Source organism: Nycticebus coucang, chromosome 2, assembly GCF_027406575.1.
Source record: "Nycticebus coucang isolate mNycCou1 chromosome 2, mNycCou1.pri, whole genome shotgun sequence".
Taxonomy (NCBI): Eukaryota; Metazoa; Chordata; class Mammalia; order Primates; family Lorisidae; genus Nycticebus; species Nycticebus coucang.
This window is the reverse complement of record NC_069781.1, coordinates 28,904,271-28,931,486: the sequence shown is the minus strand read 5'-3', so window position 1 is coordinate 28,931,486 and position 27,216 is coordinate 28,904,271. Positions and strand designations below refer to the sequence as shown.

The 27,216-nt window shown below is 38.9% G+C and overlaps 1 protein-coding gene across 2 annotated transcripts in view; it reads right to left on the bottom strand.

Moving 5' to 3' along the window:
• Window positions 1-533: 533 nt before the first annotated feature.
• CTNNAL1 (catenin alpha like 1) overlaps window positions 534-27,216 on the bottom strand; it is a 68,155-nt gene continuing 41,472 nt past the window's right edge. The window contains exons 10-20 of one of the 2 annotated variants that reach the window (XM_053566363.1): window positions 25,588-25,680; window positions 20,899-21,049; window positions 12,760-12,797; window positions 9,082-9,132; window positions 8,785-8,939; window positions 5,251-5,299; window positions 1,978-2,034; window positions 1,728-1,841; window positions 937-1,020; window positions 738-792; window positions 534-644 (exon numbers count right to left, since the gene is read on the bottom strand). In XM_053566363.1, the coding sequence (XP_053422338.1) occupies window positions 613-644; window positions 738-792; window positions 937-1,020; window positions 1,728-1,841; window positions 1,978-2,034; window positions 5,251-5,299; window positions 8,785-8,939; window positions 9,082-9,132; window positions 12,760-12,797; window positions 20,899-21,049; window positions 25,588-25,680 (879 nt within the window). In that variant the 3' untranslated portion in view covers window positions 534-612. The remainder of the gene's footprint in view (window positions 645-737; window positions 793-936; window positions 1,021-1,727; window positions 1,842-1,977; window positions 2,035-5,250; window positions 5,300-8,784; window positions 8,940-9,081; window positions 9,133-12,759; window positions 12,798-20,898; window positions 21,050-25,587; window positions 25,681-27,216) is intronic. The other variant, XM_053566373.1, reaches the window with a different exon arrangement.

The window sequence follows — 27,216 nt, the reverse complement described above, 5'->3', positions numbered from 1 at the left end:
TGGCGGGTTCAAACCTAGCCCTGGCCAAAAACCAAAAAAAAAAAAAAAAAGAAAGGCTTAGAATTGCAGCTAATATTCGGGCAGACTGGCCAGCTATGCTAGAACTAGAACCAAAAGAGCCATTTCATATCCTCCAGGAGTTGCTCCAGGATTCCCTGCTGTTGGCAGTAGGGGAGGGACCCCCAAACCCAACTGATGACCCTTGCTGTGCGTAACTTGCTACTAGCATGGATGATCTGAGATGGGTGCATCAGAGGTGCCCTTGTCATGCTTGGTAAACAGAAGGATAGAAGAATCCAAAGGCTTAAGGGGAACCCTGCATTCACCCAGATTACTATACATTCTTGGCTGAAATTATAGTGTTCTAGATGATAGACTTAAATAAAACAGTAAAGGGAAGATAAGCCAAAAGTGAGCACATATTCAAAACAGCTTCTTTGGATTACACTGTCATTAAGACAGTGGGATATTTGGTTTGACTTTTAAAGAACATTAGTGCAATATTCCATTTTAAAATCACATTGCAATTAGAATTCTAGCAACTACCGTGGTATTTATTAGTTCTCAAAAAGCATCACAACAGGTTTCATGATTAGAAAATAAGGCAGAATTTCAGTATTTTTCTTTATGAAATTGTTGAATTTCTGAAAAAACAAAGGATATTTTGCTTTTTAAAAATGCCAGCTTTGCTACATGACGTTCCAGTGATCTGACCCCAAAAGCTTCTCAAGTTTTACCGTCTATGGTGTCTTTATTTGTAACTGAGACCCATCTGTTATTTTCCACCTGAAGCTGGAAAGAGTTAAGACAATTAGTTTCCGTTTTACTCTGAAAAAAAAAAAAATAGTTGCAAAATCATGTAGTAACTATTATTTATTTTCTTTTGCATTTTCCTTCAATAAAAATAATGAGTTTAAAATAGAAAAACTACCGCACCTTCTTTAACAGTTTATAGCAAAGTGAAAGAAGTTGGACCAAGAGAACCATCATGGATCTTGTCTTTGTAATACACTTGTCAACCTACAGTGACAGAAAGCATGCAAATCATATTCTAAAAGGAGTATTTCAAAACAAACAAAAACCCCCACTTGATCACTTATTTAGTTTTAAAATGATAAAATTTCTCTACCATGGAAATCTAAGGGATGCTGAAAGGTATACAGATCAGGGTACAAGTGCCAACTTGAGGGCCCAGGACACAGGTGCAGGGGTGAGGCCTGTTTCACAAAACAGTAGAAAATCAACTGTTCTATCTCAGTTTAGGACTTTTCAAAATATTCTAAGTAGTGGCAGTGAATCCCCCTACTTGGCAATTCCTTACACTCTGCTTTGTAGGCATAAGCTCATATTGCCTCAGACAAATTACAGAAGCCCAGACTCAGAGGCATTTGTGCCCTAGTTAGACAGGGGAAGACTCAGGATTTAAGGATAGGTTCTCAGTACTATGGAACTAATTACTTCCAAAAAGCTAATCTATTTGGTGAACCTGATGTTTCCTGGGGTCAGTTATAATAGCAGAGAATAAATGATTCTTTTGGACAAGAGATTATGGTTAAAAAAAATTTTAATGTTTGATTCTTGCAGACAACCCATAAAAAATGGAAATGAATTGCCCTTCAGTGGGTTGGCAATACTTCAGTTGAAGAAATGGGCTGGAGATAATATGACAAACATAAAAGTGTGAAAGTTTCTCAGTGTCTACCTGAACAACCCACCCTCTCTTTTACCTTCAGAAATACTTTATTCTGTAAAGATGTCTTAGTTATTGTCTGGAGCTGGTGGCACAGAGGAATTAGCTTGTTTATTTCCAGAAGAAGCATAAGCTTGTCATCATCTTTGAGCTGAAATGTAATTTAGAAAGTTAAAACAACCCCATCAAAACTCCACCTTTTATACCTTAAATACCTTTATACCTTAGAAATATACCCCCAAAGTGGATGTCATCACTACCAGCACAGGCAGGAAGGCACATGTTACCTGTTTTGAAAAAGCTTGTACACTCGAAGTAAGCTTTAAACCCTCTGTGGCAAAAACCTAGTAGAAAGGGAAAGCAACATTCTTTTAGATAAATGTCTATGGATAGTTGGTAAGAAATACACTCATAAATAATTCTTAAATAGAATTTAAAAGTTAGAACCTAAACATTAAAAAAAAAAAACTATTGTGGAACTCCTATAGTTTTTGTTGTACCCCAGAAAACATAAGGGTTTTAACTGTTTTCAGAAGTGTTTACAGACTAGATGGAGAATCATCTCCTGGGGAGGTTCCTCTATACCTGGAGACGTCCCCTTATTCTAGAGGATCACACAGACCCATGATACTCCACTACACAAATTATGTCTGGATTTCTGGAGGGATTCAGATCTCATCTCATAATATGTCCAGTTACAAAAGGATAATGAATAAATTTTGGAGCATGAGGTCTAAAGGTTTGGAACTTGCCTGCTTCTATCTAAGCAAGATAAAATTTGTCCCTCATACACATTTTATAACCAGCCATTTGAGAAGACTAATTCAGATGGTTATTTTTTTCCCCCAAATTAGTTATGACCAATAACCTCGAACCATGCATTTTACAATTTAGTGATGCAAACAGGATGATGGAGAATAGTGCAGAATAAGGTCAGACAGGTAAGACAGAAATATTTAGAATATTAGGTTAAAATGGTATGGAGAATATTTTAAGGTAAGAGATATCAGAGGAGGGAAGGAGAAGATTTAGCTTTAGGTGGCAGCACTAATAAGAAAGAGAACAGGGCAAATCTGAGAGTGATTTGTGAGGAAAATAACAGGTCTTGGTAATAGTTTAGATAAATATTCTACTACTAAACTGACTAATCACTACCCACCCCTTATCATTCCATGTTACCACTTTATATTCTGTAAATCTTCTTTTTTTCTAGCCTGAAAACCTCTTGGGGGTAAGATCCATATCTGTCTCATACAGTGTCATGATTTTAAAGCTGCCTTAAAGCTGGTAACTTCCAAGACTCTCTCTCACTACTCCTGACACCAGTCTTTCTTTTTTTTTTTTTTTTTTGAGACACAGTCTCACTTTGTCGCCCTCAGAGCTCACAGCAACCCCAGACTCCTGGGCTCAAAAGACTCTCTTGCCTCAGCCTCCCAAGTAGCTGGGACGACAGGCGCCCACCATGCTTGGCTATTTTTAGAGGTGGGGTCTCACTCTAGCTCAGGTAGAGTGAGACAATTATTAGACTGTATTGTTTTTCATTTCTATTATTTTTTTCTTGGAACTCCAACCTGTTAGAAATGTATTATTTGGTATTACTGTATTGGTATGTTTTGTCATATTTCTGATCCACAGTTGACTGAATCTGAGAATGTGAGGGAGTACGGTAGGGAGGGCCAGCTGTATATCCCACTCCACCTTTGTATTTGAGCAAAGCAAAACGTTTGATTTCTACCCTCTAAAGCCAGTCTTCTCCCTCAAAGTTGCCTGTGTCAGTACACAGCACTATCCTTTTTCCTTGTCAAGCCAAATACCTTTTAAAACATAAGTCAGATCAGGCCACTACTTCTAAAAACCCTCAAGGGACTTACCAGCATGCTTGAGGAAAAAAGTCGACATTCTTCCCAGGGCCTATAAATGTGTCATACTGTACCACTTTCCTTCTGCCTCACTCCACTCTTTCTATAATTGCCTCCTTATTCTTCAGCAGATACACCCAGCCCTAACCCTGCATCTCAGGGCCTTTGCACTTACTCTATATAAAATCCTCTATTAACAGGCTTAGTGTGGTGGCTCATGCCTGTAATCCCAGCACTCTGGGAGGCTGAGGCAGGAGTTCGAGACCAGCCTGAGCAAAAGCAATACCCCATCTCTACAAATAGCTGGGTGCTGTGGTGGGCGCCTGTAGTCCCAGTTCCTCGGAAGACTGAGGCAAGAGGACTGCTTGAGCCCAAGAGTTTGAGGTTGTTGTGAGCTATGATGCCATAGCACTCTACCAGGGGCGAAAAAGTGAGACTCTGTCTCAAAAAGAAAAAAAAATTAAAATTAAAAAATAAAATCCTCTACTAGCATGTATCCTACTCACTCTCTTGCTTCATGTCTCTACTCAAACGCTACCTGCTTGGAAAGATCTCTTCTGACCACCCCTCTTATGACCTCTACATACTTATCCTTAATGATTTTTTCTCCAAGTACTTATATATGTGCATTATATATAACTTTTTATTACCTATATTCTGCCATTAGAACATAAAGCTTTCCGTTTCTCCCAAGAACTCTTTTCCCCAAGATCTGACATATAGTACAAGCTCAGTAAATATCTGCTGAATAAAGTATGTCATTTTATCTTCATCATAGTTTGGAGACAGTTCAACAGACACTGGTTTACTGAATAAGCTACAGTCAACTGAAAAGAATAAATCCCGAATTTATTCCAAGTGTTTTATGGGAAATAACTCATTAAAAGTCTATAGAAAAATCCAGAAGACCTATTTTCAGTAATTCTTCTATGTTGACAATCATTCCGTTAAATCCCTTTCCTGAAGAGATTCGGGTAGAAGCATATGGGAATGTCAAAGAAAACTACCTAAGAGTAAGAAGACAACAGGGAGTCAGATTTCAAATGCACAATGCTCTCGGTTCCAGACAGGCAAACAGGCTCCCAAGAGGGCCAGGGGAAACAGGAAAGGCATTCTGCGACCTACTGGCCAGTCTGAAGCCTCTACCTCAGGGGAGACTCACAGATAGCCCTGCATGAGTCTCAGGACACAAAGGGCACAAGGGTGGGTCTTAGCATATCGGTCTCCTCCTAATGCCCTAAGGCATCATGGATATGGAAGGAAATGAGGAAGCAGACACACACTGAGTCCCCTCCAATGGTCTCAAGCCTATGACAGATGCTTTTTCCTGTGTTATCTCATTTAATCAATATCATTCACCCCACTTGATAATAGAGGCCAAATAAGCTTTTCTAGAATTCTAGAAGGTATCAAGGATTTGCATCTGCTTACAGGACATTTTCATTTACTTCGGAAAAGCTAAAACTCATTATTGCATTTACTATCAACAAAGCCCCTTCTACTTTATTCCTTTATTTAAGTTTCCTTTCCATGTGATAACCAAGAAAAGTGCCACAAAATGTTACTGCCAGCCTTCTACCTTACTACTTTTCTACCACTCTCCGTAAAACACAACAATATCATACATCATTGAGAAAACCAATTATTACCTACTTTTATCCCACAATTAAAGTAGTAGCATAAAATGGAAACGAAACATACCTCTAATTGATGAATTAAATCCTGGTAAGTTTTCAGTGGCCCCTCTCCTCTAAAATAAAATGAAGTATTAAGAAGGTAACAAAAAGTTATTGCCTAGAAACTGGTTTTATATTATTAAAGTTTTAGAGCATTTTCTATATTAACAAATCCCAAATTTTGACGGATAATATGAATAGACTACAAATATTGTGACTTTTTATTCTTAAAACAATTTTAATATTTAACTATTACTTCTTTGGGTGCTTTCCCAAGTTAACATTATATATGTTAATTTTATAATATAAAAAATTTAAAACAGGTTAGTTACATTTAAGTTCCATTTGTCCTTTTTAACATTTTCCTTCATAAATTAAATATATAAGATCTGATAATATGTCTTAACCAGAGGCCTTTCAGAAACCGTACATCTAATTCTAATTTCAATTCTGATAGGAACTCAGTTGTTCAACTTTGATGAGGCATATCATTTAAGTTTCAATTCTGAGTATGTAAAATAATGGCAATAATACTTGGGCTACCCTCAGAATGGGGAATATCAAATTAAAAACTACCAAGAAGAATTAGGAACTCTAAAAGAATAAAAAGGAAATTACAACAAAGAGAACAGCAGAATACATTAAGAGAAACAAAGGACTAGGCATACATCAGAAAATCTGGTATCCAGCAGCAACCAGTTCTGCCACTTAAGAGTAATGGGAAGGGAATATAACATTCCTGTTCTCTAATAAACTACTGTGAAGATCAAAAGAGATTATGAAACAAAAGCCACATTAAAAACTATAAGGCACTGATATGTTTGGAATTGTTTGAAGCTAAAGGCACTAGAAAATCTTAAATACATAAATTATTAAGACATACAAATTACTATTATAAATATTAGAAATCATATAAATTATTAAGACACCCTTAAAAAATAGACTAAGAAAGGGCTATAAATTTGCCCAGGAAAACTGCTGAACTTGACACTACGTAGGCTAACAAATGTTTTCAGAAAGAAGTACCTTGATCAAGCTGGGAAGTGTACAAGTATACAAACAGTATGGGCAGAAATCAAAACTTGAGATTTTACCACCAAGAGGTAAATTACACTACCAAGACTGCCAAAATGACACGAGTTGTTTATCCATTACAGAAAATTCATTTTCTTTTCTTGAACTTTACCATTTCTGTCCAATAACCATATTCTAGTAACAAATCCCACTCCGCAGAGCTTTATAACCCCTGCCCCTCATGGTGCAGCCCCTCACGCCTCCCAGTACCCAGGGGACACATTCTACCCCGTACCAAAATCAATGTTTCTGACGCTGAAACAAAAAATGCTGACCATATCACCCTGAAATATTCTGAAATAAGAAATAATCAAAGGGACAGTTATAATCTTGTTTTAAAAAAGTCTACTGATGAACACTTTGGGAAGACTTCATACATCAAATTACATTTGTAATACATTTCTCCAGTTTTTGTCAAAAACTTTTTAAAGGCATAATCATTTTTATCAGCATTTAACTAGCATGATTCCAGTCAAAAGTTGAAAGTTTTCTTATTTCAGTTAGCCTATGCAAATTTACTGTGGATAAACACAGTAGTACTATTTTGCAGACTTTGATCATCAGATTTTTAAAAAGGTATGAGCTAAAAAGGAGGTCATAATTCACACTGGGAACATTCAATGCAAGAAAAGTTTGCTCACACAGTTCAGAACAAAGAAAAGAAACTAGCAGGGGAATGGTCTCCACTGATGGAAAATATGGGTAAGGTATTAGTAAATCATAGCTCAACAGTAGCAAAGTTACTAACTCCTATCATTTATGCTTTCTCCCTCCGGAACTATCTATCTAGAAAAGGCAGAAGAGGAAAATGAAGTCTCCTGGCTTGGGAGTGCTTCTTTCAGCCTCCTAATATTCCTTCCAAATGATGGAACCTCCATGAGCACACCCAGCTTCCCTCACTTCTCTGCTGCCTCACGTATTCCATTCCATAGAAAACGTGGGCACTCACATTTTCAGCCTCTCTGGTGACTGTGCAAATATAAAATGATGATAGTAGCTCTTTCTTTTCTCCTTTTTCTCTTTAGAGAGACACATTCTGCCCCTCTGAAGTAAGAGTACTTATTTCTAGGGATCATTTTTAAATACCCACTTGCCTGTGATATAAACTGTATTCTTCAATATCAGTTTTATCAATATAAATGTTACTGTCTCTGGCTTGGCGCCCGTACCTCAGTGAGTAGGGCGCCAGCTACTTACGCCAAGGTTGGCAGGTTTGAGCCCGGCCCGGGCCTCCTACTCAACAACAACAATTGCAACCAGAAAACAGCCAGGCATTGTGGAGGGCACCTGTGGTCCCAGGTACTCGGTAGGCTGAGGCTAGAGAATCGCTTAAGCCCAGGAGTTGGAGGTTGCTGTCAGCTGTGATGATACAACACTCTACTAAGGGTGAGGTAGTGAGACTGTCTCAAAAAAATAAATAATAAAATAAATGTTACTATCTCCCATTTGTCTATTCTTTTGCTCATTTTTTTGTTCAGAACCTAGGTGGGAAAAGGGGGTGCTATTTATTGCACCTCAAAGCCCACACAATTATAGTGATCCTTTGCTACTTTGAGTGTCAGTTTTTGGATCAAATGCATTCCTTCCAGAACACTCAAGAGCTTGTTGATACTCTTTTCAAAATCAAAACGAGTAGGAAGGAGAAGGGCTAGAAAACTGGAGATAGCAAGTATTTTCCCAGTTTCCAAAAGTGAAAAGATTTCAGAAACTGAGTGAAAAGTTTGAAATAATTCCTTGAGAAAATGCTACAGTAGATTATGCCTCATGAATTGGTTACTACACTATAATTACTACACTGTGGAATGTGAGCAACGTTGACTTTAAGAAGGAATCTGATCAATACTCTTATAATATGGACAAGATAGAGAGTGTAGGTTAGGTAATACTAAAGTTAGGGAAATCTTGCTCTCCAGAATGAATGTTGACTCGTGGAGATTTGTACCCTACTTAGGTAGAATAGCTCTATTTTTTTAAATACTTTTAAAAATTTTTTGTAGAGATGGGGTTGTATTATATTGCCCAGGCTGGTCTTAAACTCCTGTCCTTAAGCAATTCTCCCACCTTGCCCTCCCAAAGGGAGGGATTACAGGCATGAGCCATTGCATTCGGATAGCTCTGTTCTTTGCCCTATGTCTAATCAGTACTTGCATAAAGATATAAAAAAACATGCTTTTTAAGTGTTCTGACACTGGCTGATGAGACTCATCCTGAGATATGCAGGATGATAACAAGTAGAATGTAAAATTACATGAATTATTAAAGGAATGGGGCAAAAACCCTGAACAGGATTCCTTCTATGTCTAAACCCTAATTAAAGACATGTGTCTTCCTGTTGCATTCACTTAAATAAACTGTCATAATAGCTACTTTTAGTCTTTTTACCATATATTTCATACTGACTTTAACCTATCAATGATTTAACATGGCACTTTTTCTTTATCAGATATTATACTGATTAACAAAATCAAAATATAACTACATTTACCTAGTAAATAAATATAGAGAATAGGCCATACTGGACATGTTCCGTCCATATCGAACAACCTCATTGTCCTGATCCTCCCACTTCTCAATTTCACAGTCGGCATCAGAAGTCAGCAAACCCAGTTTAAGTCCAAGCTTTGCTATCCTGGCTTGCTCCTACAAAACATACATTTTAATCACAACTTAGTCACAACTGATGTAAAAGGAAGATTAGATGTAAGACAAAGTCACCTGGCCCATGTGTTGATTAAAAAAAGAGAAAAAGATGTAAGATAACAAACAAAGGAAAAAGTCTTACCTCGGAGTCAGGCTTGTCTGGCTTTAATGATTTCAGGTTTGTGTTACTCTTCTGTAACAATAAAAAGATTAAGATATTTCAAAAGGCAATACATTTAATTATGAGGAAATACAATAGTAATCACATAAACAAAGTACTTATAATAAATGTTTTAAATATTTAGTTGTTAGTTAAACTATATTAAGTAATTCAAACGAACAAACAGTTGTAAATACTCTACTAGCAGGTTGAATTCAGCTTTGAACAGGCTACTAGTTTCAAATCTGTGGCCGGGGAAAGCAGGTCAGCGTCGTGCCACGATCTGTGGCCTCTGCGTTTGCAGGTGCTCATCTCTTTTTACAAGGGTATCAAGAGCTTCTAGACAACTTCAGCAATATTCTTGGAATCCAGTTACTATGTCCCCCAAATATCCCTGGCCTCTCTGCTGAACAAGATTATTGTAATGCTTGAATTATTCTTATGAAATGACATACTAAAATTAGCTACTATATGTAGTTTTCTATGCATTCCTAATGTTATGACTCTAGAATTAAATTTCCATAACTAATTTTCCCTTATTTTATGATATATATGGCATGTTTTCATCTAAGGAGAAAACATATGAAAAGTTCTTAGTTTGCTCATCCCAGGGATGCAAGGCTGGTTTAACATACGCAAATCCATTAACGTTATCCACCGTATTAACAGAGGCAAAAATAAAGATAATATGATCCTCTCAATAGATGCAGAAAAAGCATTTGATAAAATCCAGCATCCTTTTCTTTTTTTTTTTTTTTTGTAGAGACAGAGTCTCACTTTATTGCCCTCGGGTAGAGTGCCGTGGTGTCACACAGCTCACAGCAACCTCCAAATCCTTGGGCTTAGGCGATTCTCTTGACTCAGCCTCCCAAGTAGCTGGGACTACAGGCGCCCGCCACAACGCCCGGCTATTTTTTTGTTACAGTTTGGCCGGGGCTGGGTTTGAACCCGCCACCCTCGGCATATGGGGCTGGCGCCCTACCCGCTGAGTCACAGGCGCCGCCCCCAGCATCCTTTCCTAATTAGAACACTGAAGAGTATAGGTATAGGTGGCACATTTCTAAAACTGATTGAAGCTATCTATGAGAAACCCACAGCTAATATTTTACTGAATGGAATAAAACTGAAAACTTTTCCTCTTAGAACTGGAACCAGACAAGATTGTCCTCTGTCACCTTTACTATTCAACGTAGTGCTGGAAGTTCTAGCCAATACAATTAGGCAAGACAAGGAAATAAAGGGAATCCAAATGGGAGCAGAGGTCAAACTCTCCCTTTTTGCTGATGACATGATGTTATAGTTAGAGAATCCCAAAGACTCAACCACAAGACTCCTAGAAGTCATCAAAAAATACAGTAATGTTTCAGGATATAAAATCAATGTCCACAAGTCAGTAGCCTTTGTATACGCCAATAACAGTCAAGATGAGAAGCTAATTAAGGACACAACTCCCTTCACCATAGTTTCAAAGAAAATGAAATACCTAGAAATATACCTAACTAAGGAGGTGAAGGACCTCTATAAAGAAAATTATGAAATCCTCAGAAAGGAAATAGCAGAGGATATTAACAATGGAAGAACATACCATGCTCATGAATGGGAAGAATCAACATTGTTAAAATGTCTATACTTCCCAAAGCAATCTACCTATTCAATGCCATTCCTATTAAAATACCAGATTTGGAAAAAATGATTCTGCGTTTTGTATGGAACCAGAAAAAAAACCCTGTATAGCTAAGTTCTTAGTAATAAAGATAAAGCTGGGGGCATCACCATACCAGATTTTAGGCTGCACTACAAAGCCATAGTGCTCAAGACAGCATGGTACTGGAACAAAAATAGAGACATAGACACTTGGAATCGAATAGAAAACCAGGAAATGAAACTAACATCTTATAACTACCTAATCTTTGATAAACCAAACAAGAACATACCTTGGGGGAAAGACTCCCTATTCAATAAATGGTGTTGGAAGAACTGGATATCCACATGTAAAAGACTGAAACTGAAACACACCTTTCCCCACTCACAAAAATTGATTCAAGATGGATAAAGGACTTAAATTTAAGGAATGAAACAATAAAAATCCTCCACGAAAGCATAGGAAAAACACTGGAAGATATTGGCTTGGGGAAAGACTTCATGAAGAAGACTGCCATGGCAATTGCAACAACAACAAAAATAAACAAATGGGACTTCATTAAACTGAAAAGCTTCTGTACAGCTAAGGAGACAACAACCAAAGCAAATAGACAACCTACACAATGGGAAAGGATATTTGCATATTTTGAATCAGACAAAAGCTTGATAACTAGGATCTATAGAGAACTCAAATTAATCCACATGAAAAAAGCCAACAATCCCATATATCAATCAATGGGCAAGAGACATGAATAGAACCTTCTCTAAAGAAGACAGACGGGTCTTCTCTTTTATTACCTCTTTTATTACCAGTTCTTAGTAATAAAAATAAAGCCATTGTTGATGAATGGCTAATAAACATATGAAAAAATGTTCATCATCCCTATTAGAGAAATGCAAATAAAAACAACCCTGAGATACCATCTAACCCCAGCAAGAATGGCCCACATCACAAAATCTCAAAACTGCAGATGCTGGCATGGATGTGGAGAGAAGGGAACACTTTTACACTGCTGGTGGGACTGCAAACTAGTACAACCTTTCTGGAAGGAAGTATGGAGAAACCTCAAAGCACTCAAGCTAGACCTCCCATTTGATCCTGCAATCCCATTACTGGGCATCTACCCAGAAGGTAAAAAATCCTTTTATCGTAAGGACACTTGTACTAGACTGTTTATTGCAGCTCAATTTACAATCACCAAAATGTGGAAACAGCCTAAATGCCCACCAACCCAGGAATGGATTAACAAGCTGTGGTATATGTATACCATGGAATACTATTCAGCTATTAAAAAAATGGAGACTTTAACATCCTTCGTATTAACCTGGATGGAAGTGGAAGACATTATTCTTAGTAAAACATCACAAGAATGGAGAAGCATGAATCCTATGTACTCAATTTTGATATGAGGACAATTAATAACAATTAAGGTCATGGTGGGGATGGGGGAAGGGGAGAGTAGAAAGAGAAAGAAGGAGGAAGGGATGGGGAAAGGAAGAGCAGAGAGAGGGAAGGAGGGAGTGGTGTGGGGCCTTGGTGTGTGCCACACCTTCTGGAGGGGGCAAGACACAATTGCAGGAGGGACTTTACCTAAAAAATGCAATCAGTGTAACCTGGCTTATTGTACCCTCAATGAATCCCCAACAATAAAAAAAAAAAAAGAAAGTTCTTAGTTTGCAGAAGATGCTTTCAATGTGACTTTGGAAATTAGATCTTATTAGAATAAGATATGGAAAACAAAATAACTTCTGATCTCAAATTACGGCTTCTTCTTAATCACAAAGTCTGTTACCTCTTCTCTCAAACCCTCAGACATAACACAAATATTCATAGCATGGGCCACATCTAGATTACTACCCAGAATAACAACTTCGAATAGTCAACATTAATATCCTAACTTTTTCTGTAATGTCACTTTTTCATTTGGGGGGTGGGGTGGGGAATAACAATAGGCAAAAAGAGCCTAATTTGAATTCCAAATTAAAACTTTCAGAAATGTACGTAATTCTACTACTTACCATTGGCTTTGGAAGTGAAAGGTAGCCATACTTCTCTCCTATAAATAACAGATATAACTTAAATTTTTTTATTCTATTAACATATTTTTCAATTATTCACATTTAACTTTTAAAATATTATTAAACAAGAATGTTAGAACATTCATTTTGAATTACATATGATTCATAACTAAAGTTGTAATTTGGTTGGTAACATGAAGACTACCAACCACTGCGTGTCTAAGGTATTGGGTTGACTGGCCAATCTCAAAATGTAGAGGGAGAAAGACAAAATGTCTCAATCACATGTACTTCCCTTTACAATCAGTTGTGTTCATAGAGCAGCCTGCATCTAATGATTCCCCTTTTATCAGGACCAGTATCAGTGCTTCTTCCTTTTCTGCAAGTACGCGGGCAAATCATTTACAACTAACCTCACAACGTATTCTTCTAGTCAGAGATAAAGACAAACCCTGTACAAGACAGTGAGATGAAATAAAGCAAATAACAGGCTGGCAGAATTGACACATGGCACAAAGCATAATAATGAAGGAAAGAAGGAGTGTTACTTCCTCTCTGCCCCATCCATCACCTCTCTGATTTCCAAGTCATGCATACAGTCAGGTTACAATGGATGACAGATTTTTTATACCTGGCTTGGGATATCTGTGATAAAGATTCAAGGTAAGATTTGAATAATAATTGTTTCTTAAATTAAAATTGCTTCTTCAAAGAAAACAAGTGTATTCAGCTATAATATATTAAGTTGATCCATATGAAATCGCTCACATTCAATCATTCTGAATAGAAAAACATCAATTTCATATGGTCCAACCTAATATAAGTAAATACAATATAACAGCACTAAATCATGGCTTTTCTTATAGAATGACTATTACATTAAAAGGGCAAACCTGTTAGACTCAGAATGGCTTATACAAATATTTAAAATTTCATCTTGAACTGTGCTATTAACTAAAGAACCCACACGTGCTGTAAGTGTAAAAAACATGCCAGATTTTGAAAAGTTAGTACAAAAGGGGAAAAGAGATATGAAATATCTCAGTAATAATTTCAAAATACTGAAATAACATTTTAGATATATTGGGTTAAACAAAAACTACTATTAAAACAAATTTAGCATTGCTTTTTAATTTTTTTGTGCCTACTAGAAAAATTTAAGTTATATATATGGCTAGCATTCACTGCTATTGGACAATGCCCATCTACAAGATGGATTGTTGCTAAGAGTCAGCTGATAGTACTTAGGAACAGCTTTATGATTAAAATTATTTCTTTGTAATGTCAGAATTCTAAGGGAATTTTATTAATGAGTTTCCAATCTCAGAATTGTGAGAAGAAAAAAAACTTAAAGAGGAAGAGGCTATTTTCATGCCTTGTCTCTAAGCCCTGATGTAAAAAGTGCCTAATTTAGCTGCAAGAAGATTAACAGAAGATGGTCTTTGAGTATCTCAGAATCTCAAAATTCACCATCTATCTTAATTCAAAGTCTGAATCTTGTCCATAAGATCCCTAAAAAGTAGTCTTGATATGCTAATAAAAAGGGCACAATTATTACTTAAGTATAATTAGCTCATATGAGTAATCTTATATTATCTAACCTTGTGCTCCTCTATAATGTCCTGAACCTAAAACATTCACATTCACTCTCCAAAAGGTGGTGTGGGGAGAAAGTAAACACCTGTTTCATTATCTCTTATACATCAGAGTTGAGGATACAACAAAGTCAAAGAAACCGGAATGTAGGACAAAATAAATGCAATGAAAACAAAGTTTTCATATAATCTGGCTGACTGCTATTACCACCCACCTAGTGGTATTTATCACTTGGTGGTCCCAATCCCTGTGGTCCTCTTCTACGTACTTCATTCTGCTCCCTATTCCCATTCTTCAGTTAGACTCAGAATGATTTATACAAATTTCAGGATAATTGTAAAATTGACAATTGTTCTGAAAGGTCTCCTGTAAATGCCATGCAAGTAAGGTTGTTCCTCTTTCGCCTAGTTCTAACAATAACTAAGTTGCCAATAATACAAGAAAAAGGAAAATAATACTAACAAGAGATCTGAGTTATTTTAGTTAATCGTACAAATATTATTTCTATCCTCCTTTTTTTTTTGAGACAGGGTCTCTGTTGCCTAGACTAGAGTACAGTGGCATCATCACAGCTCACTGTAGCACTGAATTCCTGGGCTCAAGGGATTCTCCGGCCTCCATCTTCCTAGTAGCTGCCTAACTATTTTGTAGACACAGGTGTCACTATTTTGCCCAGCTGGTCTTGAACTTATCGTCTCAAGCCATGGCCACACCTCAACTTCCAAAGTGCAGGGATTATAGGCGTGAGCCTCCATGCCTGGCCATTTATGCTTTCTAAATGTCTCTAACCTAACCCATCTTCTTCTCCAGTCTTACTGCCTCTACCTTAGTTTCAGTCTGATCATTTAATAATTTTATATATTGCTACTCCCAGAGCAGGGGTCCTCAAACTATGGCCCACGGGCCACATGAGTCAGTGTGATTGTATTTGTTCCCGTTTTGTTTTTTTACTTCAAAATAAGATATATGCAGTGTGCATAGGAATTTGTTCATAGTTTTTTTCTTTTAAACTACAGTCCGGCCCTCCAATGGTCTGAGGGACAATGAACTGGCCCCCTGGTTAAAAAGTTTGAGGACCCCTGCATAGTATTGAGTCCCTTAAATCCCTCCAGCCACTCAAGGACTAATGCAACTGCCTACCCACCTCCAGGGTGTGGTGAAACCCACCTATAGTGCTAAGTATGCAGGAGGCTGTGGCCGGAGGATGGATGCTTTGTGCCCAGGAGTTTGAGGTTGCAGTGAGCTATGATTGCCTGACTGCACTCCAGCCTGGGGCATAAGTCAAGACCCTGTGTTTAAAAACAACAACAACAACAACAAAAAAAAAAACACGGCTTGGCGCCTGTGGCTCAAATGGCTAAGGCACCAGCCACATACACCTGAGCTGGCAGGTTCAAATCCAGCCCAGGCCTGCTAAACAACAATGATGGCTGCAACCAAAAAATAGCCGGGCGTTATGGTGGGCGCCCATGGTCCCAGCTGCTTGGGAGGCAGAGGCAGGAGAATCGCTTGAGCCCAGGAGTTGGAGGTTGCTGTGAGCTGTGATGCCATAGCACTCTACCCAGGGTGACGGCTTGAGGCTCTGTCTCAAAACAACAAAAACAAAGTGGTTTATGAAAGTATGCCATCCATGATGGTAACTGCCCTACGTGGTTTAGTTGGAGGTTCATCCTCATCACCACTCTAAAAATGGTTCAAACGAAACAAAGGGATTCAGTGCCCTTACAAGAGAGAGAGCCTGCAAGCTATGAGAGCAGACTTCTTTTTGACATGCATTTGTCCAAAATAATCTCAATTTCTAAATGCTGACACCTATTCATCACTAAGGAAAATGGAGTCTTTTAGATCTGGTCTCTTCTGATAAAAAGACCATGGCCTCCCTAGAGGTTTGGGTGAGAAGGCCAAATAAGATTAAAGAGAAGGGAGGAAGACAAGTACTGATTTTAACATGCTTGAAACTTCAAGTGGTCCTAGTATAAAGTTTGAATGTCTTAGGTCAAGAAGTACAGTGAACTAGCTCTTAGAATTTTAAAAGGCCCCCTCTCATTGCTTAGTATAACGTTTGCCATTTGGTTGGTTAAATGATAACTGCTAGCACATTGGATAATTTTTCCAATCACAGGAGTCAAGTTCTGCAGTGCAGAATTAAACTGGCTAGAATACAGCAAAACTGTTATGCCCAGGAATAGTCATAACATGACTTATAATAGCGGCAAAGAGAAATCAGGACCTGAGCAACACACCTTTTGTATGGGAAGCAGTGAGCAGGTTTGTCATAACCCCCGCCCCCACCAGATAATAGAAGGACAACACTGTGGCACTGGACTCAGCTGGCTAACCTGGAGTTGGGCTTCTTTTTGGGAAATACTACGCTCATGAGCTTCATGATAAAAGTTAGGACAAAGCAAAGCAGTATAAAGCAGCAACCAGGGCCACCTCAACATGCCTTTCCGAACAGAGAGGCACTTTGTCAGTTAAACAATGGGGGTCCTATCAATTAAAGGCAGCAGAATTTCTCACCTAAAGAGGAGCTCTGTTCAGCCCTTATGAAGTTAAAGTAACCCAGACTTTGAGTATAGGTTACCTAAACTGAAAGAAAAGATCGTTTACATGACAGCCAGCTTTTAAAGTAAAAAACCTGCCTTTCTTATCAGGACACTGGGGGTCCTCTCATTGTCTATAACAAAAGTATCCTGGTCTGTAAACTATAAGCCTGCATCTTGCTCTTGCTCTGTAAGCCTATCTTTCTCTTCCTCAAAAAACTCTGTTTCACACTTAAAAAGAAAGAAAGAAACCACAGTGACCATGTAGTCCCAAAGCAAGTGCAGGGTTTTCTGGTCTATCCAGAGCAGATGGGGGAGCACTGTGCTGAGAAGGACCAACAGAGCGACCACGTGCAAACTCAATGTGAGAACAATGTCAAGATCAGTCAGCAATTTCTGTCATAGAGCGAAAATAAGGAAAGGCGGCACTCATACTGTGTAACTGCCTCCATCCATCTGGCCTACCTCCCTTGTTTTAAAGATGGGAACCTCAGGGAGAAAGGTTAAAGGACACGTCACAGGTCACATAATGATAAAACCAAAAGCAAAACATCTCTTACTACTTACTATATCATAAGCATAAATTATTATATAAATAATTTGAATAAACTGAATAAATCATTTCATTTATGTTCACTGAAATAAAGAAACTGAAATTCTCAAGGCTAGGCAATGTGCCCCGGACTCCATTGTTAACAGATTATTATATCTCTTCTGTTAGCTAGCCAAACAATAAGGTGAAGCAAACAAAACAAGCCTCCAGTCATTCCTTGTTCCTTGCTCTGTACTTTCTCAACTGCCTAAGATTGGGATCTCCTAGTCGTTTCTGGAAGGGAAAGAAGCATAATTCGGAGTGGCAGGAGTGAGCATTTTTCACAGAATTAGTTCATTATCATCAGAATACTTTAGCACTGGGGTGGAGTTTTATTGCTTGAGTGATAGAGCATGGCTGCTTTACAAAATTTCATCTTCAGGCCATGCATGGCGATGCGGCAGCTCAAGTCTGTAATTCCAACAATTTGGGAGGCTAAAGCAGGAGGATTGTTTGAGGCCAGGAGTTTGAGACCAGCTGGAGCAAGATAGCAAGACCCTATTTCTAAATAAAAAAAAAAAAAGAGGCTTCAAGATTTAAAATGCCCAGTGTCTCACAGTGAGTAGGCTAGAGGAGGAGAAGGAAAAGGGGGAGAAAGAGGAAGAAAAGAAGGAGGAGGGCAAATCTCAGAGACAGAAAAAAGGCAGCACTGAATTAATGTTGCCATAGATGTCCAGGGAGAGAAATTCTCCAGAGGGTGTCAGTTCCCCACTGGAGAAGGGATGAGCAGTTTCATTTATACAGAGAAGCAAGAGTAGGCTCTCTGCTCTCTTGTACTGGGCACAGGTTAAGACATCTACTAGGGTGGCACTGGGCAGGTTAATCCAAAAGCCTCTCTGAAGTGGGGGAAAGCACAGAGGGAGGGCTGCCAGAAAGGAGAGACTGAGCGTAATGGGAAAAACTGGTCATGAAGTTTTCTCATAAACTATTTAGTTTGACTGTAGGGTAATGGTCGCCATGATGCTGATGCTGATAGATGTAACATTTAAACTTACTGTGAATTAACTCACTTATTCTTCACATCCGCCATTTGAAGTAGTTATGTCATTATTATCCTCATTTTGTAAATGTAAAACTTGAAACCCGGAGAGATTATGTCAGGAAGTGGCAGGGGCAGGACTGGGATCTAGGCAAACTGACTTCAGAACAGTTCTGAATTTCAACTTTTACCCAATTCTGTCCTTCAGCATGACATTATCCCTCAGAGATCCCAAGGAAGGAAGAGAGTTGCTGACAGAAATGGAAGTTGGGGGCTCGGCGCCTGTAGCTCAGTGAGTAGGGCACCCACCACATACACCAAGGCTGGCAGATTCGAGCCCAGCCTGGGCCAGCTAAAACGACAATGACAAATGCAACAAAAAAATAGTCAGGCGTTGTGGTGGGCACCTGTATTCCCAGCTACTTGGGACGCTGAGGCAAGAGTATATAACTTAAGCCCAGGAGTTTGAGGTTGCTGTGAGCTGTGACACCGAAGGCGACGTAGTGAGATTCCGTCTCAAAAAAAAAAAAAGGAAGAAAGAAAATGGAAGTTGGGTTGTTTGTTTAAGAAAGAAATTTACTTATATTTATAGGGGAAAAAACTCAACGCAAGCTTATCAACCTCTAATTGCTACTCAGAACTCAGCCAGGATTAAGGCAGAGAATAACTGTAAAGTGACTGCTACCTTTCCTGAGGGTAAAAAGAAACTGTTATAAACCTTTTTCTATAGAAATAGAAAAGATAGACTAAAATGCTGGTAGAAGAGCCCAGACACAAAGAGGAAGGCAATTCGGGGCATTGGTCAGGGCACCCAGAACCCTTCCAGTTTGAGGTAGCGGGGAACCCGTGACCCAGGGACATAGGAGGACACATCATGATGACTCAGCCATGCCCCATGTTCACATGAATGAAAACAAATCCTGGCCAGCACTGAAAACAGTGTGAGAGAGCCGCTTACTAAGCTGAATGGTGCTCCGGAAAAGAATAATCAGCCTGGCCATGCCTGGAGCCATATTCCACAGAGTGGATGTGGAACATGTTTCCAAGTCCATGAGTTGATCAATCCCCCCAAAATAGAGGGCCACTCTTTGGCACTCCCCCAACCTCCTTACTTTCACAGACTGATGACAACAGATAAAATAGCCCTTTTAGACAATACTCCTCTCACCTTTAAAGAGAAGCAAGCAGGATGAGGACACACTTGGGGGATATCTTCAGCCCAGAGCCCAAAAGCTCACCAAATTCAGGTAGGGCTCACAAGAGACTTTTAGAACTGGCAGAGCACTCAGCCTGAGACCTTCATTACTGAGCTGAGGATACTCAGGCCCAGAGCAGGGAAGAGCTTGCCTGACCCCAGGTAGAGAAAGGGCCCAGCCCTGCAGACACTCTGGCTAGCCCAGGCTAGGTATCCTTTCACCAGATCAATCCACTTCTCTGCATTTCCTAATAATTCCTAAGGCTAAGAGATCATTCTTCCTTAAGGTTGGATCATTTGGGTTGCTTTACCTTTTAATATATGAAATTGCCTCATAAAAATCGATAATTACTATAAATACTTTATCAAAATATCAAAATGACATCTCATCTTTAAGTGGAGAAGGAAGATAAACATTTACTATACTTTACAAATGATGTTGCAACTAACTACAAAGTCTATCATTCCCTGCTTTTTAAGCAAATCAACATTTATCCTAAATGGGCATTTTTAAAATATGAAAGGTTTAAATGTCCACATTCAATAAAAATAAATATGTAATTTGATGTTATAATTTTAAATAACATTTTATTTTAAAAATAAGCAAACATGCTTTGACACTAACAGAAGCCATTCAAAAGGAAGCAACATATAAAAACACATAAACAAAAATAACAGGACACATAACACAATGGGAAATGAACAAAACTCCCAGTTGACATTAAAGAATAAAAGTAATGCTTTCCTATACATTGTATGAAGCTATTCTATGTGTGGCAGAAATACTAATGAACTTACCCACCACAGGCAATATTCCAAGATTATGTAGTCGTCAAGGACAGAGATTCCATCCAAGTGGAAGGAAAGCAATTCAAAAATCAAATAACTACATTCATTTCATGATAAGTTACAGTAGAATTAAATCAGAGAATTACTGTATTATCGAAGAGCTTTTGTACTAAAACCAAAAAACAATTTAGAAGAAATAAAGAAATGACTTAATTTCAACAGATAAGCTAGGATGCTAATATTAATTCAGATAAATATAACTATGCTATGGTACAACTAATTTTATGCTTAGATACTAAAGAACAAAATCATATTTTTAAAATTTTTCTATGAAAGACATTTTACTATAAAAATAACCCAGCTGGGTTATAACAAGGTAATTCATTTTGCATCTGGGGTGTGACATGAAAACAAGAATATATTTCACACATGGACAGTTTCTCACCTCGTCTTCCTTCAAAAGTATCATTGATTTCTCTCAGCAGAGTTGACATGTCATTAATTTGGGATTCCCAAGCTTCACAAAATACATCTAGGTTTTCTCTAGCAATTTTACTAGATGGATGCAATGTCAATGTTTCAGCAGCAGAAATTATCTAAAAAAACAAAATATACGCTGATGTAAATTTTAAGATCTTAGCCCTCAGAATCTCTTTGGAGACACAGCTTAAGCCTGCACCGTTCAGTCCAACTCAAAAAGCAACTATGATGCAATTTCCACACACAGGCCCCATACTGGGCAATATGGACATACAGAGTAGAGCAAAACTCACTGTTCCTTTCCATGTGACTTACAGATAAATAGTATACATTATACACACAGTGCATTCAGGGAGCAATTATGCTTATTGAAGGAAATTGTTTCAACAAAGCTATTCCATAGGGTAAACCAGAGTTTTACGCAGACAACAAAGAGTGTACTACAGAGTTAAAGATATAGTAGCAGTAATGGCCAGAGTAACAGCGACAGTAGTAAGGGTAGTAATAATGATGCTGGCGGTGGTAGCAGTAATAGTGGCAGCAGCAGTGGCGGTGTGGTGAGTGGACGTGGGAATGGCAGCGGTAACGGCGGCAGTGGCGGTGTGGTGAGTGGACGTGGGAATGGCAGCGGTAACGGCGGCAGTGGCGGTGTGGTGAGAGTGGACGTGGGAATGGCAGCGGTAACGGCGGCAGTGGCGGTGTGGTGAGAGTGGACGTGGGAATGGCAGCGGTAACGGCGGCAGTGGCAGTGGTGGGATTAACAGTGGTGGTGATGTTAGCAGCCATGAAACAGTGGCAGTGGTAGTCGACGCAGTAGCAGTACTAGTAATTGTGACAGAGGTGGGGATAGTAATTGGCAGCAGTAGTGGCAGCAACATATCCTACCTGTGAGTACCTGATAGCTACATACTTAAGATACTGTGTTAGGTGCTTGCTGAATACTACCTTTCCTAAATAAGCAGCATTCCCATTTTATTGGTAAAGAAACAGTCCATGCAGAGCTGATACTTGAACTCAGATCTACCTGGCTCCCAAGTCTAGGCTCTTTCCACATCACGGCCTCTCTCACGAAACACACATTTACACATAAAATGAGCAGTAATCATTCTGGTATTTTTATATCCCACCACATAGGTTAAATAAGTGTCCTGAATAAATAAATGAATTTCTGCAGAGACACCTATGTTTTCCTCAAAATCTGCTTGGTCAACCCACTGGACACACCAAGACAACATCTCCCAGCTTCCTGGGTAGAGGGATGTGGCTATGGGACTGTGTTTTGTCCACTTGACTGTGGGCTACCAATTCCATGGCCAGCCTAGCCCAACCTCCCTCCTGCTCTTCAGGGCTCGGTCCCTTCCATGTGTGATGGCTCAATGCACAGGACCCAGCAGGGATGCCAAGGTCCCAGGGACTAGCAAGCCACAAGGTGGAAGGAACCTGGCTCACCTGAGGAAGAAAGCCATGTCACCAACCAGGACTCGAAGTAAGTGAGAAATAAACTGCCATTGTGTTAAGTCATTGAGAATTGGGGGTTTTAGATTTTATCTTATATTAGCTACCATGTGAATGAATGAATGAATGAATCAACTAATATTTTATCTTTCATGTAATAATCATTTTAACACTAAAGACTTAACGGATGCAATTTGTAACAGCCAGAAAATGGATGCCTAATCTGAGTCTTCACACACCTCCCGCCCTGACATTCAGTAGAAATTACACTTCAACTCCCACCTCAAAATAGAATCTACCGACCTACTGAAATTTCCTGGCAGCCCATTAAATAACACACAGGAAAGATCAGGAGATAGCAATTAGGAGTCTGGTTTGACACACATATGGCAGCTCCTGTCCCTTCCACTTTCACCTACTATCATGATAATAAGACATTGATTCTATCTAATTTCCAAGTTCACAGACGGGGGGGGGAGGGGATCCTATCAAATGCTCATTCAATAAACATAAATATTTTATAGAATCCATTGTGTGAAAAAATCATGCTAGGTGAGAAGGAAAAAAGCACTGAAAAAGAAGGTAAATCCCCTCTATAATGAACCTTATATTCTAGTGGGAGTGTAGAACAATAAACGAGTATATAATTAAAATAATTATAAATTATGGTAAGTGCTATGAAGGAAATTAATACGACCATGTGACAGAGACGCATTAATGTTACTGTCAAGTGATGCTGCTGTTTCATGAATTCATTACATAGGATTATTCACATGCACACACATGTACATGGCTAGTCATCTACCCACTATGTGCTAGGTACTGAGTCACCATCCCCGGAGCAGGGGAAACAGCTTTGAATGAAACAAATAAGTGTCCCTGGTCTTCATGGAATTCATGTTATACTGGGGAGACAGACATTTAAAACAATTAAATCATAAATAAGACATTTTATAAGAGATAAATGACATGTATAAAAATAAAGGGTAGTAGGATGGAGGGTATTGGGTGGTCACAGTATTTTGAGTTAGGTGGTTGACGAAAAGGTGAGGGAGACACAAGAAAAGTCGTTTGGGATGAGGTGGGAGCATTTCTGGTATGTTCAAGGAAGGTTAAAAGTAAGTAAGCCAGAGGAACAGTTAGATGGTGGTGACAAACAAGAAGAAGTGGCCATGTACTGGAGAAGCATATATGATAAGGGCTGGACTTTCTTCTGAGCGAGAAAGGAGAGCTTGCAGGAGATGGATATAATCAGAGCCAGGCCAGCTGACACAGTTAGTACCTCTGAAAGAATTACAACTAGGTGCCCCTCCAGGCACAGTCCCACAGACCAGGCACGGGGCCTATAAGCAGATGGCAGCTCTATGAGAATAAACCTCACCTTCAGGGGAAATGAGCATATAACTTGCCAGTGGACCACAGGGTAGATCTCAGCACTGCTGCTTTCTCAACGAGGGGCCTTTGTACAGTGTGCAAACTGTTCAAATAAGCCCTGAATATGATCTAACATTTTGTATTCTTTTTGATCTAACATTTCAAAGGAAATACAAAAATAGCATTGCTAAAGCAGAGCTATCCAGAATAAATACAAATTATCCCACAGGGATGCTCTATTTCCTTAAATTACCCTTTTGTGAGACAGTTGGCAAAGACTAGAAGAGGGAGCTGAGAACATGGCAACAGAAAAAACTTCTTAAGTTATAGAAGTTATTAACAACAGACTCTGCCACCATCCTAAGGAAGAAAATATGGCTATTACTAATATCTCTGCTGCAGTTGAAACAGTAAGCAAAAAAATGCAACCAGATGGCAACCAGGGCCTGAGGATAGGAAGGAGAACTGATTGCGTGTGGCAGGAGAGTCAAATGCTTCAGTTCTACTGAAATACATTTGCAGCCAAGGCAAGTAGGGGAACCCCCGTGGAGATAAGCAAATACTGAAGCCTCGGGTTTCTCCCAATAAACAGTGATCCCACAGTGATCCCCTGGTTATAATACAATGTTCAGCAGATGATCACTGTGGAGGTTCCCTCACAGTTTCTGCTTCTACATAAGCCTTTGACATTGTTCTCTACGGAGACCAACTCCCTCCCTCCCTCTCTACGCCTTCCAATACCCAACACGATTCTCCTAGTGGCACAAACCACCATTTTGTCTAGGTCACTTTTCCTGTTTTCAGCTATTAATCAAAACTCCAGGGACTCAACTTCTACCACCCAATACTGCAGTTCAAGAGCAAGTCCTTTTGGCTGACAAAAATAAAAGAACACCTGGAAAACTGTATTTTAGAGCTTAGACTTTAAGAAAGGAAAGTCTGTCCTTTACTTTTTCCCATTAATTTGACAGGGATGATGTTAAGCGGAATATTAGTTTTAAAAAGGCTTTTACAAATTATAAAGACAAAGGAACACCTATTCTATACAAAACGCAGTGGAAAAAACTCACAATGCTCCCAAAAGACCAAGCAGAACTTTCATTTCTATACAGTCTCACAACGTCGTTTTCACGTGTATTTACATTTTATATAGTAGCAATTTTAGTATACACATAAATCTATAACCTACTTTTTTCACTTAACTTTTTTTTAATTTTATTTATTTTTTATTGCTAAATCATAGCTATGTACATTACTGCAATCAAGGGGTACAATGTGCTGGTTTCATATACAATCTGAAATAATCTCATCAAACTCACTTAACCTTTTAATAAAACTTTTTTTGATGTTGCTAAATTCTGGTTATCATTTTTATTTTAATATCATATAAAGTATTATTTGCCTAATTTAAGATAGCAGTTTGGTTCCAATTGAATCTTACTCTAAGTAATGTTGGAACAAATATCGTTTTATTTTGCTTTTTAATCTCCTAATGATCAGGTTGAAACATGAACATTTTTATGGCTTGTTACATAATGACAACAATCTCCAAACATGTTATAACAGCCTGCATTGTCAACAGCTTCATTCAAAATAGATATAAACTAGGACATCAGTTAAATGAGCCAATCTCCAGGTTGGCAGATGACCAGAGAATCCAATGAAGGGTCACCCATGACCCACTACACACCAAAGAAAATTCCCTTACCTTTCTTTCTCTCAATAGATTTGGCCTATAGTTATACAAAACCATTTAAACTTTCCCTCTATGCAATTTGTTATGACATAACATATTAGAGAAGGGAACAGTCCGCGGTTTCCATACCTGCTGGCCAGTCACCTGAAACGTCTCTTCTGCATGTATACAGGCTATCTCAAGAGGTTCTGTCCCAGACACGTGTCGCAACAATCGGCAGGTCTATGAGAAAAGATGTCTATAGTTCAACTTTCACATTCTCAACTTCCACAGTATATGTCATTTTATAATTAAAAAGAAAATAAAATGTAGTAAAATACATTTGGGCACTAAGATTATTACATTATATACAGTATTATGTTTTTAGGATGCTATTAATATACTGTCACTAACAAATTCTCTAGGAATAAAACAGGTGCAAATAAAGGTATAGGATTTTGTTTCTACTTCCTATCTAACCAGGGCAAGATGTCATAGAATACTGGTACAAGAAAAATCTCTGCAAGGATCTATGGATGCCCACATATTTTATGTGTGAAGAACTCTGGCTCAGAGGAGCGACCTTGCCCAAGGCCTCACAGCTAAACTACATCACAATAACTACAAGCTACAATTCTATCAACAAACATTACTTCCTCTCCTCATGATTATTTAATTAAGCACACCTTTTACTGTAGCTAGCAGACCAGGGTAATTAGCTGAGAGTCTCTATCAGAGGAAATTATTGAAAATTTTAAGGCCTAAAACAGAAAATTAGAAAAAATTAAAAAGACTTGCTACAGGATTCCTAAAACTAGCCAGTTTGCCTACAGTCACAGTATTTGGTTTATAGATGTAAAAGCATCAAATCTGTCAAATGGAGGCACTGTATCTACAGTCATTTTAAGAATGTTTGCAGAAGTTTCTAGGCTTCTAGGTAATCAAGTAAAGGAGAGGAAGCTAGACCAGTTAGTCTAAAGGTTCCAGGGTCCGTTAGATAACGTGAAGACCTATCTGCGCGCCTATACACATGTTGGCTAGCACATACCTCATACCTACAAGGTATATGTGGGTTAAGTTTATTGTTTTGTTTTTGGAGACACAGTGTCACTTTCTCACCCTCAGTAGAGTGCCGTAACATCATAGCTCACAGTTCTCTTGCCTTAGCCTCTCAAGTAGCTGCGACTACAGGCACCTGTCGTAACACCCAGCTATTTTTAGAGATGGGGTCTCCCTCTTGCTCAGGCTGGTCTTGAACTGAGCTCAAGCAATGCACCTGCCTCATCTAGGTAATCCCAGAGTGCTAGGATTACAGGTGTGAGCCACCATACCCAACCAGATGTGTAGCATTTTCAAAAGGTAGAAGACTTAGAATGTCAATTAATTAGCCAAATTAGAATTACAACAAAACTGGCAGGTAAAGCATCAGTAATACACAACAGATTTGGGCAGAACAGGAAAGGCTTGGGGAAGGAACAGGTGCTGGCTGCCTTCTCTTTGTCCTTCCTTCTCCATTCTCCTCCCTTCTCAAATGAGCTCTTTGCCCTGGGAGACGGACCGGCATGGTCTACAGCTGTATTTGGCCGATGGGCAGTCCCAGCAACAGACAAGCAGGAATGAGGAGGCAGAGGACCTTGATACCTACGTGCCTCCCCTGCAGGAACCACCCTGGCTGTGTCTGGGCCTAGTCCTAAAATCACCACCTTTCAAGGCCATTCTCTGAAAGGCTTCCAGGCTCCACATTCCCCTGTTCATCTGGGCCTGGGGATGGTACCCCCA